This window comes from Sus scrofa, chromosome 6, assembly GCF_054392235.1.
Source record: "Sus scrofa isolate SSC_HxYL_T2T_F1_AM1 chromosome 6, Sscrofa_HxYL_maternal_Yorkshire_Landrace_v2.0, whole genome shotgun sequence".
NCBI classification, from domain to species: Eukaryota; Metazoa; Chordata; class Mammalia; order Artiodactyla; family Suidae; genus Sus; species Sus scrofa.
The window spans coordinates 97,340,152-97,357,339 of record NC_139388.1 but is presented as its reverse complement, the minus strand read 5'-3'; the positions used below and the strand labels follow the sequence as shown (position 1 = coordinate 97,357,339).

Genomic DNA, 17,188 nt, shown 5'->3' with positions numbered 1-17,188 from the left:
GCTCACAGCAATGCTGGATCCTTAACCCACTGAGCGAGGCCAGGGATCGAACCCACAACTTCATGGTTCCTAGTCAGATTCATTAACCACTGAGCCACGACGGGAACTCCTGAAAACCCATTTTAAAAAGCAACCCCCCACCCCTCTGGCTGAGAGTAGCACTCGAGGGGGAGAGCTCATTCTGGTCCAAAGATGACAACAGCAAGAAATGGGACACCGGTCTCTGGGGGATGGGGGTGGTGGTGGTGGAGTGGGCTCCAAATCCCTCACTCCCACCCGGTAGCCTGGGAGACGTGTGGCTAGAGGCAGCCCATCATTCCAAAGGAAATTTCATTTGAAGAGTTGTCAGGGAGCAGCAAACATCACAAACAGCGTCTCCTGTGTTGTCCTCCCTCCGTCTTGGAAGATAAAAATTAATTAGGAGATGAAAAAGGAGGCCTTTGAAAGCGCTATTTGGCTGTAAAAATATGTAGGCAAAATGTAAAGGAGGATGCTGGGGAAGCGTGTGCTCTGCGGGGAGGGCTGGGCAGCTTTGAAGGGAGAGGCTGAGCCTCTCCGAGGATTTAGCCCTCTTTGGTGCCGCGGTGGGAGAGGCATCTCACACGTGGGAGGGACAGCGTGAGCGGCAGCCACTTAGGGAAGAGACAGAACCGGGGTCCCAGAGTTCCAGGCTCCCCCAGCCCCTGGCACTGCCAGACCCTCCCACTTGCACAGCCTTGGCCCGTCCTGGTAATTGAGCCTGGAAGGTGCCTGGAGAGGCCATCAGGTCCAGTCCCTCTTCCGCCTTCCAGCAGCTCCGAGGATGTGTCCCTGGGCTGGAAGGCTCCAGAGGGCTGCTTCCCATCTCAGCTGCCAGTTACTCCTGACCCATCTGCTGGCCTCTCTGAGAGAGCCTTAGCCCTGCCTTGCAGCAGAAGCAGGATAGGAGGATGGAAATGCCGCCACTGGGCAGAATTTAGTGCGGCACAGCCTGGAACAGTCCGGTCACCTTCGTCTTAAGAGTCAGACAGACCAGGACTTGAGTCTTGAGTGTTGTCTGTGCTGGGTGACCTTGCGTGAGTCACTTCACTTCTCTGAGCCTCCGTTTGCTCACCTGGATGACATGGGTCCTGAAGCCTGCCATGCGGCAATGAGCAAGGAGCTTCCATGAGCTCCCGTATATGCAGTGGGCAGGCTGGCGCACAGAGCACCTGAAGCAAAGGCTTTCTCCTCTGAATGCCCCTTCCTTTGGCTGAACCAGAAAATGCGTGAGCCAGCCAGCCCCTTTTCTCCTTGCCCCGTAGTCCCCTCCTGAGGCCAAGGACTTAACTGGAGCCCCACAGGGAAGCTCCAGCCAGTGGACACCTGGAGAGTCTCTCTTCTTCCAGGTCTCTGCAGATTGGGCCCGGGGGCTTTGGGGAGGATGTTGGTGCCTTTGTCACGGGAGAGCCATCCACTTCTGCACAGAGCTGAGCCCTTTAGGAGGAGCCCAGTGGTCCTCAGAAAAGAAGAGACCCAGAGCCGGGAGGCAGAGGGGCAGCACCAGGTGCAGGGAGGCCCAAGGATGATGGGAAGCTATTGAAAACCACTTGGTTACTGACAACCTCTCTGTGCCTCAGTTTTCTCACCTGCGAAATGGGTGTACTAATAGTACCACCACCAGCTCCTCCAGCTTGAGGAAGTGATTGTTGAGATGACTAAATGGGATCATCCATATAAACAGCTCAAAACCATACCTGATACAGAGGATGCATACAATACATGTTAACTGTTTTTATTGTGTATTCTTGGTGATACTGAGCCCTATTCAGCCCACAGATACCATTTTAGGGGCCCCATATTTCTCATATATTTTTAATTGCTTGCGAACCTTTTTAAATGGGGAGATGTCTGCCGTTTAAAAAATTCACAGCTCCAGCTTCTTGAAAATGTGAAAGATGGAACATCACTGAGCTGGCTTTCCCGCAGAGGGACGGTCAGGAGCAGAGAGGCTTACAGAACTCCACTCAGCGGTCTTTACTTATTTACAGCATCCTGCCTGGCCCCCTGTCAGCTCTGGAGTTTTCTACCCCTGAGTATTATGTCGTTTCGTTTCCACAGAAACTCTGCACTCTGGAAGTTATTATCCCCAGTTTCTAGATGAGAAAAACTGAGCCTTAAAGAGAATTAAGGAGGCTTAAAAAGATAGAAGGGAGTTCCTGTCGTGGTGCAGCAGGAACAAATCCGACTAGTATCGATGAGGATGAGGGTTTGTTCATGAGGATCCCTGGCCTGGTTCAGTGGGTTAAGGATCCGGCGTTGCCATGAGCTGTGGTGTAGATACGGTCAGATCCCGCATTACTGTGGCTGTGGCTTAGTCTGGCAACTGTAGCTCCAATTCAGTCCCTAGCCTGGGAGCTTCTGTATGCAGAAGCCCTAAAAAGAAGAAAAAAAGAAAAAAGAAAAAGAAAGAAAAAAGAGAGAGAGAGCAAGGGAACGTTGCCAGCCACTCTCAAGCACATCCTAGGAACCTGGGCTAAGCTTAGCCCCATTTTACACATGCAAAAAGTGAGGCTCAGAGATGTGACATCACTTGCCTGTGGTCGCAGAAGCCGCTGGCATTTGAACCCAGGTAGGCATGACATCAGAGCCCATGCAGAGGCGCTGACCTCGCCCCCACACCTCCTCCATCCCCAGCCTGTCTGGTAGCCCTCACCTCTGGGCTCCACCCTCAGGGGCCTAATAACCTGTAGCTCTCATCTCCAAACCCCCCCACCCCAGGGGCCAGCCTGCAGCCCCCGCACAGACAGGCCTCAGGGTCACGTGCAAACAGCAGAGGCAGCTGCTGGACCAGAGGATCCGAAAGTCTGTCCTGGCCCGGTGGGCTGCAACAGTAGGCAGAGCCAGGGGACTCAGGGAGACTCCAGGTCCCCAAGAAAATAACCCAAGAGATATGATTAGCTGCTCGAGCACATGGATCCAATAAGGGAACCCCTCCACTCCAGGGATAAGAAAGCCAATTAATCTGGGAAAAGGTCTCCTTTCCAACATGGAGAATATGCTCAGTCTTGCATGGAAGCACATTGCCGCTGCCTCCCCGCACATGTTCCCTGGGATTCAGCTCCCTTCGGAATTGATATATATTTATATATGTGTATACCTATATACATTTTCTTGTACAGAAATGTTAAATTCTCAAGATTAAGTATCTTCAGTTGGGGAAAATCAATTTACTTCTTTGAGGAGGCTGGAATTGAAAGTCGTGAGCCCGAAACTTACTTTCTTGCCAATTTTACTGATAAAAAAAGCCTCTCCATCCTGGCATGTCGCCCTATATTGGCTGCTCCGAACGATTCCATTAATTGATTTGGGTGACTGGCCCTGAAGCAATGCTGATTAAGGCGCCCACCGGAGCTGGGGCAGGCAGGATGACGTTGGAGCCATGGGAATGTGGGATTCCATTCCCTGGGGTGGTGACTATAGCTCAGGTCAGTGACAGGAACTCGGGCCTCTGGTGACCAGGCTCAGGAAGATAAGAGAGGGGATTGAGACACCAGGAGGGGCCCTGGCTGTATCCCTCCCAGCCTCAGAGGTGCCAGAGGGAAGTTTTTCAGGGATGTCCTTGGAACCACAGAATCACTCAAGGACAGAGAGACAGAAACCATGAGTGGGTGTGGTTGAAAAATGGAGATCCCAAAATATGAGATAAACACGCGGATGGATGGCCGTTCTAGGGAAGCAGATTTCAGACCCATCTGCCTAAAGGTGATGGAGCCAATGAACTAGCTGCCACTGGAGCTGGGAGAGCAGAACAGCTTGAAATCAGCATCACAGCCAGCTTTCTGCCTTACTGTCACCTTAACTGGCCCGATCTCTCTGGCATCCTTTCCCATCTTCCTCTTTCCGTTCCTTTACTGGCGGCGGCAGGCTTTCAGGTGTCTCTCCCCAAAGCCTGTTGACCTCAACATTAGCCCCTCTAGCCCCTCCCCCTGCCACCCTCCAGGGGAAGTTTCTGCCTCTATGTTTATGATATCACTGGGAAGAGCATATGTTTTGATGTCAGGCAGATCTATGTATGGGAAGAATGGGGCGTTAGGGAGAGGATGCAGGGAGGAGTTTGCAGAAAGAGAAGTTCTCATCCCTTCTGAGACAGAAGGAGTGGGGCAGGGCTCCCTGAGTGGTTCATTGGCAAGTTACTGATGGCTGGTTGTGTGGGAGAAGGAGTAGGTAAGATGAGTGAGGTGGAAGGATGGGTGGATGGATGGGTGGATGAATGGGTAAAAGGCTGGATGGATAGTTGGATAGCTGGCTGAATTAATTAGTCATAGTGTGTGGGCAATGGATGAGAACAGGAACAACATGATGAATGATAGGCTGGATGGATGCATGCATGTATCAGGAGGTGTAAGGGGAGCCCTGATGACCTTAGGAAATCAGGAGAGACTAGGATAGAAAAGGAGCCAAGGTGCCTAAACCACTCATGGGAAAACAGTATTTAGTTACAATAATCAAGGGGGCAGATATTCTGAGACCATGTGTCCCTGGAAGACAGGGATGATTGGATTTGTATAATCTAATCAGAGGACTAGTTAGAACTGATTATCTGAAAAAGCAACTTTATTGGGAATAGAAGTAGCTCATGAGTATATGTGTAAGAGAGTGTAGCTGTTACCTATTGCTGCATAACAAATAACTCCAAACTTAGTGTCTTAAAACCACAACATTATGACCTCACTGTCTGTGGGTCAGAAATCAGCACAGCATAGCTGGGCTCTCGGTACAGGGCCTCTCACAGGCTGTGACCCCCAAGCTAGCCAGAGCTGAAGGCATCTCGAGGCTCTGCTTCCAAGCTCACTCATGTGTTTGTCGGCAGCATGCCGCTCTCCCAGGGCTGTTAGACAGAGGGCTTCCTCTCCACCAACTGCTGGTTAGAGGCCACTCTCTGTTCCTTGCCCTGTGGGCCTCTCCATGGGCCAGCTCGCAGCATGGCAGCCAGCTTCCATCAGGGAAGCAAGAAAGAGGAGGCAAAGAGAGGGTGGGCAAGACACAAGTCACAGTCCCTTGTAACCTAATCTCAGGCATGACAACCCATCACTCCTGTGGGGACTTATAAGCAAGTCACTGGGCCCAGCCCACAGTCAAGGGGAGGGGATCACACCAGGGCATGAATCCGGGAATGGGGACCATCAGAACCAGTTAGAACCAGTTAGAAGCTTCCAGTCAGAGACTCTGGGCAGGAAAAGTAGCAGAGTGAGAACAGACCTGAAGGAAAAAAGAAGCTGGAGGGGGCAGAGTCTGGATATCAGAAATTATATACCAGAAGGAGTTCCCATTGTGACTCAGCAGGTTAAGAGCCTGACTAGTATACACTAGGACGTGGGTTCAATCCCTGGCTTCTCTCAGTGGGTTAAGGATCCAACATTGCCGCAAACTGTGGGGTAGGTCTAAGACACAGCTTGGATCTGGCATTGCTGTGGCTGTGGTGTAGACCGGCGGCTGCAGCTCTGATTTGACCCCTAGCCTGGGAACTGCCATATGTCACAGGAGTGCCCAGGAAGGAAGGAAGGAAGGAATTATCTAGAAAGTAAGAAAAGTCTGAAGAGGCAGAAGAGCTGGAGATCAGGAATGTTCTTGAGGACAAGAGTATCAAAGCGGTGGGGGAGCATCTGGGGCCGCGGAGGAGTAGCTGGAGGGTGGGATGGCCTGACAGCACAGAAGTTTTGGAGGCAGGAGTTGCACAGGTTAAGAGTAACCATGGAGGTGGAGTAGTTCCCTAGAAGGAGGAGCCTAAAGTGGGACAGGCTTCGGACTGGCAGGAGCTGTGGCAGCTGGCTTTCTGCTTTGATGGAACCCACGGAGGGCTCCAGGCATCTGAGCCGTTCCAGGCCTTCGGCTTTGGGGCAGGTAAATTTGCAGGTGGGGAGTGGCTGCTCATCTGTGAAGGTGCCCTCAGGTCCCGTGAGCAGAGGAGGCATCACTGGTACTCAGATGGAATCTGGGCTCAGACGGAATCTCAGATGGGGTGCTATCTGCTGCCCTGGGGTGCTCTCTTCCCCCAGGTGCCTGCTGGGGTCTCTAAGAGCTGGCTTTGGAGGGGACAGCCCTAAGAGCTAGGAAGCCCCTGGAGAGTAGAAGGTCCGCTTTCCTCCCAGCCCCTCCCCCACCATTCCTGGCTGGCACAGCTTCTCCCCCCTCCCCCAGCCCCGCACCAGCCCACTCCAACGCACCCATGCCATCATGCACACGGGAGCTGGGCTGGGTGCCAGTCAGACAGGCCGACATCACAGACAGGCACAGCTAGACTTGGAAACAGCCAGGAACAATGGGGCCTGCAGAGCCACCTGTTCCCCTGGGATCGGCAGAGGCAGAGCTGGAACCAGGCAGGCGGCAGGCACTAAGTTCTCAAGAAGGGTCATGAATGCCATTCTCCCTGATCTGCTCAGTCTCCTTAGGCAGCAAGAGACTTGGACTTCTGTCCCCTCTCCTGGCCCCAGGCCCCCTCTGATTCTCCCCAGCCAGGCTAGGCAAGCACAGCAGCCCACCCCCGAGGCCTGATCTTGGAGATGCTGGTTCTGATCACGGAGCAGCATCCCACCCAGGATGCTCTGGAGACAAGGGTGTCAGGGGGCCTGTGGACCACCTGCTCTGACTGCCTCCACTTTTCTCCGCTCTCTGCAATTCTCACCTTGCATCTCCTCTTCCCATTTATTGAAGGAGAACAGACAGGAACACTTGTCTCAGACTATTTCCCCCCAGGACAGGGTAAGAATAAGAGGGACCTGCTTTGGCTGAAGTGGGAGTGGTCCCAGAAGCCACTGACTTATCAGCATCCACGCCCCCTCTCTACCCTCATGGTGGTTTCTGAGAGGCAGTGCAGCTGAGTGCCTAGGCGCGTGGACCCTGGAGCCAGGTGGCCTGGGTTTGAAGCCTGGTTTTGCCACTTTGTGTCTGAGTAGCTTTAGTAGAACCGAAGCATAGCTAAACTCTGTTTCCTCATCTGTAAAATGGGACTAATGGTAGTACCCGCCCCCTATGATTGCTGGGAAGAACAAGTGAATTGATGCAGGGAAAGCGTGTAGAGCAGGACCTGCCTGCGTCATTGGTTCAGAAATCTTAGAGAAGGAAAATGCATTTCAAACAAAAAACCAGCCTGAAAACCACTCGTGCCATGACAAGGAGCTGAGGGTCTCCAGATAGGTGGGCCCGAGTCTGACTCCCAACTTTATCGTTCAGCAGTGCTGTGTGTGGGAACCTCTCCTTCCAGGGCCTCAGTTTCCACATCTGAGCAGTGGGTGGCACTGCCTGTCCATGAGGGCCATGCACCAAGTTCAGGGACCTGAGCCCTGCGAAGCGGGGGTGAGCAGTGCTTGGCCCCTGGGTGCTCAGTAACTGTGTGTGCATCTCCCCACCCCCGTACCCCCTTTGGCCCAGAAATCCAAGATCTCCACCTTCGAGAAGATGTGGGCCTTCATGAGCAGCAAGCCCTCAGCGCTGGTGAAGAACAACGAGGAGGGCATCCAGCGGACGCTGACGGCCGACTACGCGCTGCTCATGGAGTCCACCACCATCGAGTACGTCACCCAGCGGAACTGCAACCTCACCCAGATCGGGGGCCTCATCGACTCCAAGGGCTATGGCATCGGCACGCCCATGGGTAAGCGTGGGGCCGCAGGCGGGAGGGCGGGGGCGCGGGTGGGGGCAGAGAGTGGGCGCACACAGGGCCTCCCGCTCCCTCTCCCAGATCACCCCATTGAGCCCGGAAAGGCGGCACATCCTCAGCCCGGAGACAAAGGGGTAGAGCCACAAGCCTTTTGAGGTCAGCCCTGGGGAGACCTGGGACCCACACAGAGGTGGGGGGTCAGTTCAGAGATCCTGCCCCCTCTCCGTGACCTCATCCCTATCACGGCAGCTCGGATACACTGGGCCTTCCAGGGGCCTGTGGAGACAGAGGTTCAGAAGCAAGTCTCTCCATCCTGAATTAGGACCTTCCCTCCCACCCAGATGCCACAGACAGACTTAAAGAGGGGCCTCTTGGTATTCGGGTCCCCCTTTGTACACGCTTACTGAGAGGGAACGTGATGGTGGCTGGCACCCACCAGGGTATTGGCAGGGGTACACAAGAGGGATGGGGATGCTGGGAACCAGGACCCTGCCGCAACCCTGCACCATTGTCCCTTGACTGCTCCTCCCCTGTCTCTGCATCCCCTCCCTTCCCTGATTAGCAACTGTTTGAACCTGCCCTTTGGAACTCAGGGAAGGTCATGGAGGTTGAAGCCTATTCCCTAAAAACAAGAAATGGGGGACCCAGAAAGGCTTCGTGTGCCCAGGAGCCCCCCAGGGCCCTGCTCGCGTTCAGAAGGTTGCTGACAGCCGGGTCCCCTCTCTCCGACGCAGGGTCCCCATATCGGGACAAGATCACCATCGCCATCCTGCAGCTGCAGGAGGAAGACAAGCTTCACATCATGAAGGAGAAGTGGTGGCGGGGCAGCGGGTGTCCGGAGGAGGAAAACAAAGAGGCCAGCGCCCTGGGCATCCAGAAGATCGGGGGCATCTTCATTGTCCTGGCCGCAGGGCTGGTCCTGTCTGTGCTGGTGGCTGTGGGCGAGTTCGTGTACAAGCTCCGCAAAACCGCAGAGCGAGAGCAGGTGAGCCCCCCAAACTGGGACCCGCACGGGGAAGGGACGAAGACGGAACAGGATCGAAGCTGGTTTCAAACCCCCTCCCTGCCAGGCACAAGGTAGTGCCTGATCCCATCCCCACTGTAGCCCACTCTGCACCTGATCCCCCGGGAAGCCCTGCCAGCCCCACCTCTGCCCTGACTCCAGCGGGCTTTCCTATCACCATGGCTCCACGCCCACCATCTGCAGCCGACCATGCACCAGCCTCCAGTCTGGCCTTCCTGCCTCCACTCCTCCTCTCTCTCCCAGCCACTCTCCCTACAGCGGTCACGGCCCTGTTTAAAACTTAATTCAAACCATGTCATTTCCCTGCATAAAACCCTCCAGGGTAATTGTGGAAGCTTCACGATGCTTACATAGGGTTCATTATTCTGTTCTCTCTACTTCTGCATATATTTGGAAATTTCCATAATCAAAAGTTTAAAAAAGAAAAAGAGTGAAGAGGGCCGGCCCAAGCTTGCTAGGTTCAACCCATCTGATTAATTCAAGTGTGATTGGGCAGCGGTTCTGGGTCCCGGTAGCAAATTAGAATCACAGGGAGCGACTGTTTTAAGTGGTAATACCCTGGCCTCACTCCCAGAGACTGTGTTTTAATTGGCCTGTGCTGGAGCCTGGAACTGGCTTCTTAAGAAAGTGACCAGGGTGATTTAAATGTGCACCTGGAGTTGAGGGCCACTGGGCCGTGGGGGGGACGCTTCTCCCACAGAGACATTCAAAGGGATACAGGGCAGGTGTGGAAAGAGATGGCAGTTAAGTCCTATGTCCAGATGCGTGTATACATCCATCCAAAACAAAAGGGAGTCCTCCGTAATCAGGAAGCTTGAGTCAGCAAAGAGTAGGAGCAAAGATAATTCCTGGAGTTCAAGTTCTCGTGGGTGTGAGAAAAGGGACTTGTTCCTGTGTTGCTGGGGGGAGTCCAAGAGGGTGTTTCTGGAAGGCATCTTTGCAGTGTGGTCGGAGTCTTTAAACGTGGCCACGTGTTTTGGCCAGTCATGCTCTACGTTTAGAAATGCAGCCAGTGGAAGTGCCAAAGACATGTGCGATTTTATGGACCAGGATGTTTGTTAAAGTATTAATCATAACCTGAAAAAGCATGAAAAAAATCTCAATGAACATTAGTAGGGAATGGTTTAAAAAATTATGACATCCGAAAAGAACCACCAGGAGTTCCCATCGTGGCTCAGCGGAAACGAATCTGACTAGCACCCATGAGGATGCAGGTTCGATCCCTGGTCTCGCGCAGTGGGTTAAGGATCTGGCGTGGCCGTGAGCTGTGGTGTAGGTTGCAGACACGGCCTGGATCAGATGTGGCTGTGGCTGTGGTGAAGGCCGGCAGCTGCAGCTCCCATTCGACCCCTCGCCTGGGAACCTCCATATGCCATAGGTGCGGCCCTAAAAAAAAAGAAGAAGAAGAAGAATGTGCTGCTTTGCAGGCTGCTGCCCAAACGAATCAATCAGGTGGGGAGAGGATGGGTGGGGGTACAGGCGTGAGGGACACCCTGAGCCCAGGCTCTGGGAGGAAGGGGAGGAGTTGGCTGGAGCTGCAGGGTTGGGTCTCACCCATGTGCCCCTTCCTCTCCCCACTCCCCACCCCAGCGTTCCTTCTGCAGCACCGTGGCCGACGAGATCCGCTTCTCCCTTACCTGCCAGCGTCGTGTCAAGCACAAGCCGCAGCCTCCCATGATGGTCAAGACCGACGCCGTCATCAACATGCACACGTTCAATGATCGCCGGCTTCCGGGCAAGGACAGCATGACTTGCAGCACATCACTGGCCCCTGTGTTCCCCTAGGCACCCGTGGGCTGGGGACCGCAGGCCTGGGGACAAGGTGGAGGAGAGCAAAGGAGAGTGGAAGGAACATCCCCAGTCCCCCTACTGGGCTTGGGGACAGGAGTTGCTGCCCGCCTGTTGGACCAGGAGCCCTCTGCTCTTCCCTACCAGGAAAGCAGCGGGCCCCCAGGCCAGCTGCTTGGGCGTCACCCTCCTCTTCTTTCTTCTATGGGTTTCTAAAGCTGCCAGCCAAGACAGCCAAGGCCAAAGGAAGCACAGGCCTCTCTCAGGCCAAACTCACCTGCCCCTCGACTCTCTTCTACAGGCAGAAGTTTCTACCATGGTCCTGCGGGGGCCAAAGGAAATGGGAAACAGCTCTTATATTGCCACTCCTTCCCCGTGAGCCCAGGCCTCCTGGAACTTGACTATGAGACCAGAGACACAGACCTTGGGGACCTTAAGGATATCAGAGTTCGGCTGCCCATGGGAGCTGAAGATGGGGGGATGCCACCCACGTTGTCTGGGCAAAAGGAAGACTTTCTCCCCCAGGGGCTGCTCACGTGGTCCTGATCTCCTGGACTTGACACCACCCGTGGCAGCCCCCATTTTGGCAGAGTCGAAGCCAGAGAGCCCCATGGGTTAAGAAAGGAGTTTGGCGTCTGGGAGCGTGGAGAATGCGCAGAGACTGCCATTTTGAATTCTTCTGGACAATGTCCCAGTGGGTTCCCTCCTCCAGGAGGTCTCTAGGTGTGGGGAGTGGGGGTCAGAGAAAATTCTTCCCCACGTTCTGGCCAGAGGAGAGAGGACCCCCTGAATCTTTCACAAGGGATTCCCAGAGACACGGCCGATATTTGAAGCCCAGAGGAAGAGCGGATTTCGTGGCAATCCTGCAGGCCCTCGAGACATCGGATTTTACTTTCCTGGTTACCAAGCTGTTTCCTAAACCCTAGTGGCATTAGGGAGCATGAGCTCTTTGCCATATACTCTTCAGCAACTCCCATTCCTGGCCAGTTGACCTTGACCTTCTTCTGTCATCACAGAAGGAGAAAAGTAGCTGAGATAGAAGCAAACGCCATCACCTCTCCTCCAGAGATGGAGGCCTACTGCCTAGGCCAGCTTTGGGGGCGATGGGGAAAGCCAGGGGGCCTCCTGGGCTTGCCAAACTAAAGATGCTCCAGGAAGTTTTCAAGGAAGTTTTCAGGCTCAGGATAGCCTCCCTGAGAAAGGCCACGAGGGTGGGAAGACACTGCGTCCCGAGAATTAACCAAAGACCCCACGCAGAGACACAAGGTCACTATGGGCCCTGGTCTCTTGTCCAGAGCAGCTGGGACCTTTTGGGGTTTGGGGGTTCAGCAGAGAAGTAATAGCAGATGAGGTACAGGGAAGAGTGGTCCCGATGAGCTGGGGGTTCCAGCTCGTCTGTGACCCCAAGATTCTGGGAGAAGTGTGGGACATGGAGGAATTAGAAACAAAGTGTCCTTAAAGAGAACACAAAGGGGCCAGCAGGGCTACCCACAGCCAAGGGCAGAGGGCGGGCTTTGAGTGGGAGTGGGGTGGGCAGTGTGCTGGAACCCAGGAGGAGACGCCAGCCAGCCACCTCCACCCCTCTCCTGTTTCTGCTTGGGGACTCTGGTTAGGGAAGAGCTGCCTTCAGGTTTCAAGAACCTTCTCAGCGGGGAGGTGAAGGGTAACCTCTAGTTCCCCTTAGGACTCCCAAAGCGGGAGCACGCAGCAGATTCGTGTGATAAATACCATCCCCCCTCCAACCGGAGCTGTGAGGCCAGACCAGCTGGTCTCCCGATTCACAGCAGCTCCGACAGGCTCTGTGCACTGGTGGTGGGAGCAGAGGGCTGAACAGGCCTCGTAGACAACACGCCGCATAGACAACACATGTCATGATAGAAAAAGCCATGCTGTTGTGAGCTCCGGGGTGTAGGAGAGTGTGTGTGTGCATGTGTTTGTCTTTGTATGTATGATCTTTGGGGGCTGGGCATGGAGGGCAGATGAGGCATGTGACGGTCTCAGGCATTCAATAATAGGAGAAAATTTGGGGTTCTGACGTCTGCGTGGGCATGAGTGTGAACTGGGGGTGAAGGAGAGAGATCAGGCAGCAGGGCCCCATACATGTAAAAACAGGAGAAGCCATGTGGTAATGGGGTTCTGGTGAGTATGCATATGTACACATGCATACGTGACTCTGTGTGTGTGTGTGTGTGTGTGTGTGTGTGTGTGCGCGTTTGTGCACCGAATGGCAGAGGATGGAGGTCAGAATCAAACCTGCCAACATTGCCAAATATGTTTTCAAAGAGAAGCCATGTCATCAAGGGGCCCAGGTGTGAGCGTGTGTGTGCACGTGTGTGCAATGGGGGTGGGGGGACGGAACCGCACCGCCCAGAGCGATGCACATTGTATGTGAGAAGCCATGTGGGACTGGGATTTGTGTGTGTGTGAGCACGCTCACCTGTTTGTGTTCAAATGCACACAGAAGTTCCAGCTCACAGCAGGAGCACAGACGGACAATCAGGAAGGCAGGGAGCCAGAGTCTGTGCACTTCTGTCACGGGGAGAGATCCTGTGTCACGAAGATTTGCTGAGATGACATAGGCGTAGGCATGAGGAGGCTGGCCACGTGAGGGTGAAATACTTCAGGGACTCCTGGCTGGTAACTCCTTTGCCCCAGGTAGAGTGTCCTGTTGGAAGGGAAAATGACACTGGGGGAGGGGCAGTGCCCAGATCGCCAGATTCTGGTGAAGGTGTTTGCCAATTTGCTCTCATCAACCACAGACATGGACCACTATCTTTCTTTAGCCCATCTAGTTTCAGAGCACGCGCCCTCATCCGTGTTCCTAGCACACACGCGTGTATGTGCTTTCGTGTATGACACGCTCTGAACATGTCATTCCTTCTGAGGCTATGCACCTAGGTAGACTGTGACCAGAGGAGGACAGGGAGGTGGCAGGGGGAGAAGGAGCATCAGAGGAGGGGAGAATGGCAGAAATCAGAGGCACATTTAGGGAAATCCCCTGAAAGGGACTGAAATGGTTTCTTGGGTCCTCAACGGAGGCAGGAGGACAGGAAGCAGGAGGACACGCTGCCTGATCTCGCCTCCTGTTCAAGCCTTATGTCCATGTGTGCGGATGACTTTCAGCCTCTGCTTGGATGGCCTGTGTTTGTCTTTGGAACCAGCAAAGACCACTTCTGCCCACCTATCAGCTGTGTCTCTCCCGAGGTCCTAAAGGAGCCCCTGCATCTTGGGTGCAGAGCTATTCTTAGCAAGGCAAGTCACATGGAATTAACGTTCAGACCTTCCTGCCATCGGGTATGGGGCTGAGCCCCAGGGGCGTGGGCGCATGCGCATGGAGGCACTGAGGCTGGTGGCTGGGAGCGATGGAAGCATCAACACTGGTTTGGATGGCGTAGAAGGTGGGCCTGGGCTGAGCAAGTGCTGGGCTGTCCCTCTCTGGCCTCGCAGGCCGGCCCTGAAGGGAGGAGCAGCCCTACCTTCCCCCAAGGCTGGGGCCTCCTCTCAGCTGGCTCAAACTGCCAAACTGAGGGCAGCAGTGAAGACGCACACACCCCGCCAAGGCCTTGGGGCTTTGGGGCCCTGAGGCCTCCCCCGTCTCTCTCCTCTTGACCTGTTACTGGTCTCTGTTCTATGGACAGATAAGAAAACCCTGAGAACTTTGTCACCCTTCAGGTGACCCCCTGCTGTGAGTGTCTCTCAGAAGGTTAAGGCCCCCTTGGCCGATAGCTGATGCTGAATCTCTGAAAGGTGGGAGCACCTCCCCACCTCACAGCCAAGGCTCTGTCTCCCCTGGGAAGAGCACATGGGCTCCCCCAAGGCTCCAGGCATGGGCAGAAGGCAAGTCCAGCCCAGGACGGAGCGGGTGTCTGGCAGTGGTGCATGAAGGCTCCACGTGGTTAGAAGCCACTCCCCTTTTTTAAACTCCAGGAAAGCCAAGTCAGATGTAGGCACAAACTCACCCAGAACAATCAGAAGCCCCCTCCCCGCCATCTTTTCCAGGGCAAGCTGTGCATGGGCTTGTGGCCACTGCTGCTTCACTCAGCGTGAAGCTGACCCCTCCCCGAGCTATTCCCAGCTACCTGCACAAACAGCTGGAAATAGGCCCCGCTCCGGCCCACGCCTATGGCCCTGTGCAGATGGCCAGCTGGGAAGGGCCTAGGGGTCTGGACCAGCAGCTGTGTAGACAGAACATCCAGGATGGGCCCAGCCCATGGACAGGCGCAAGAAGTGAGTCCAGCTCTGTAGGCAGGTCTCTGGAATGGACACATCGGGAGCAGTCCCGGGCTGGGTGGACACATCTGGAATGGGCCCAGCTGCTTTCCCCAGTAGAAGGGCCCTGCCCTCTGTCCGCATGCCAGTTTAAATCAAGCCCTCGTTTCCATTCTAGATTTACCCTGGAGTTAAAACGTTCAGAGCTGCGGCCGTCCAGGAAAGTCACCAAACCGTTTTTGGTAGAAGGTTAATGTTCTGTACATTATATATATGAATGTAAAAAGATATATATATATATGCTGTATATATATATATATATATGCACAGTGTATATATGACCTGTAGCCCATGTGTATATGCACCCGTCCCCGCACGTCTGCACACAGAGTGTACATAACCCAGCCAGTACTGGTGGGGACCAGGTGAGAGATGGGGGCTGCAGCTGCAAAGTCTGGGATGGAGGCCGCCCAGGACGGGGGTGGCAGAGAGCCCCCATGGGGAGGGGGAAGGGAGAACCCGGGGAGGGGGTGCTGGCAGATGGGCCTTGCACAGCCAGGGCCTCCTGGGCACGGGCAGCAGCGGCCCAGGGACCTCGTCTGCATCTGAGAGGGTCTGAGGCAAGACAGCTGGGCCCGTGTCTGGGGAGCAAGGTCATACCCGTCCTTCACTCCTGAGCCGATGTGACATGCTGGTGTCAGGGCAGTTAACAGGGAACTGAAGGGTTGAGAAAGAGGGGCCACTCCCCAGACCTGCTCTCAACACCTGCCTGCCTGACCACCAGGTAGGCATCAGGCTCCGCCCAGGATACCGTAGAAGGCTGGACTATTCTAGGCAGCAAAGGCCTCTGCCTCATTCTCAACCCCAAAAGAAGGCATGGCTCACGCATAGGGAAACCCCTTTTCTAAAGAGAATGGCCTCCTGCGCCTTGCCAGCATGCCAGTCGAATGTCCCCGTGCCCTAGGTATTGGGCCTGCCCCCAATCCCCTGCCTTCTAGAACAGACCTCAAATCACGCCACAGCGTGTCTCTGTTTTATAGATCAGAACTCTGAGGCCTCCAGATGCAGGAAAGCAGCAACAGACCCAGTAATTCCAGCCAAGAGTCTGGCCCACCTCGGACAGCCTCCTCAGCTCCATTGGACCCCGAGGCCAGGTGTCAGGCAGTGAGCAAGGAGCAGAGACGAGAGCAGACAGTGACACAGGGTGAAAGAGGGGAAGCGAAGCAGGCACTCCTGTCTGAGCAAAGTCCAGTGCCTCTGTTGGCCTTTCCTCCCCTCTGCACCTCTCCCTGCAAGGCAGCTGGCAGAGAGCACCCCCCACCCCGCAACAGTACCTGCAGATCTCCGCCCTGCCCCACTTGGATCCGCCTGTTCTTCCCATTCTAGTCCTGAGCTAGGGGTCCTGCTCCATCGCCGGTCAGAGCATCTTTGGAGCATGCGCAAGAGAAAAGACCTGGAGTGGGCTTCCGCGTGGTCCTTGGCCAGCCCTCTGCTTCAGCCTCATGCCTCAGACTGGTCTGTCCTTAACTCTGGGTCTGCCTTTGGGGTCCTGGCCAGAGCACATCTGAACCCAGCCCCCTGAGGAGGGGCCTGTCCTGACTCCAGAGGCCCCCATGCCACTGTGCTCCAAGCCCCCCACCCACCTCTGCCTGGGCCAGCCTCTTGGCTGGGCCTCCCATAATGGGGACTTGGGTTCCCAGGCCCCTCAGCTGAGCCCCCAGACAGCACCATGTGAGCCCCCTGGCCTGTCCCACCACCCAGACCAGAGTGCCTGGATGCCCCCCAACCCCACTCAACATGGTTCCCACACGCTGGTCTCTGGGCCATTCAGGGGATGCCCTTTGTGGACACGCAGAATTTCTATGAATATAGTTTTTTGTAAACATTTTGTAACAATTTGGGTTTCATAGTAACTGTGTTACTTGCCAATCATTCTAGGCTGATGTAAATAAATTTCCAAACAAATCCGATTATTTTCCTTTTTAAGACACTGTGATATATCAAAGTGCACAGTTTGCTGTATGAAGTAATATGGTTTTAAATTTTAAATAAAGAAATGTTTCTAGAAAACAGGGCCCCCTTGGAGGTGTGTTCTCTGCTTCTCTCTTTAGAACCAGAGGGGGCTGGCAGTTCAGTCGTGCCACTTAACTTCGCTGCCACATAGCTACCTTGGATGTTGCCACGTCCTTATGGGACTTTGTCCCTTTGGCAATAGCTGGGGAGGCTGGGTGAGCCTCTCGTCCAAGCTTGGCCAATCAGAGATCTCACCAGAGCTTTTTCAAACTGGAAACAAAGAAAGCTCTCAGTCACTTGTTCTCAGAGATGGAAAATATACGCGAGAGAAAGGGTTCAAGGCAGGACACTAAGCAGGAAGGGACTGAATACAGATGTTTACAAAACCAATGCAAGGTGAAGGAGCCAGGTCGTGCTGGGCCCCCAGCGGGTCCCAGAACAATATAGAAGTGACCCACTAGAGGAGTGACCACCTCTAAGACAGGTACCAGAACTGTGAGGCAAAACACACCAGAGCTGCAATCCAGGCTCCAAAA

At 54.6% G+C, this 17,188-nt stretch overlaps 1 protein-coding gene across 3 annotated transcripts in view; it reads left to right on the top strand.

Moving 5' to 3' along the window:
- Positions 1–16,709, top strand: part of GRIK3 (glutamate ionotropic receptor kainate type subunit 3) — a 247,961-nt gene extending 231,252 nt beyond the window's left edge. For 2 of the 3 annotated variants that reach the window (XM_021095961.2, XM_021095962.2), the window contains exons 14-16: positions 7,390–7,612; positions 8,353–8,603; positions 10,233–16,709. In XM_021095961.2, the coding sequence (XP_020951620.1) occupies positions 7,390–7,612; positions 8,353–8,603; positions 10,233–10,427 (669 nt within the window). In that variant the 3' untranslated portion in view covers positions 10,428–16,709. The remainder of the gene's footprint in view (positions 1–7,389; positions 7,613–8,352; positions 8,604–10,232) is intronic. The other variant, XR_014807464.1, reaches the window with a different exon arrangement.
- Positions 16,710–17,188: the final 479 nt, after the last annotated feature.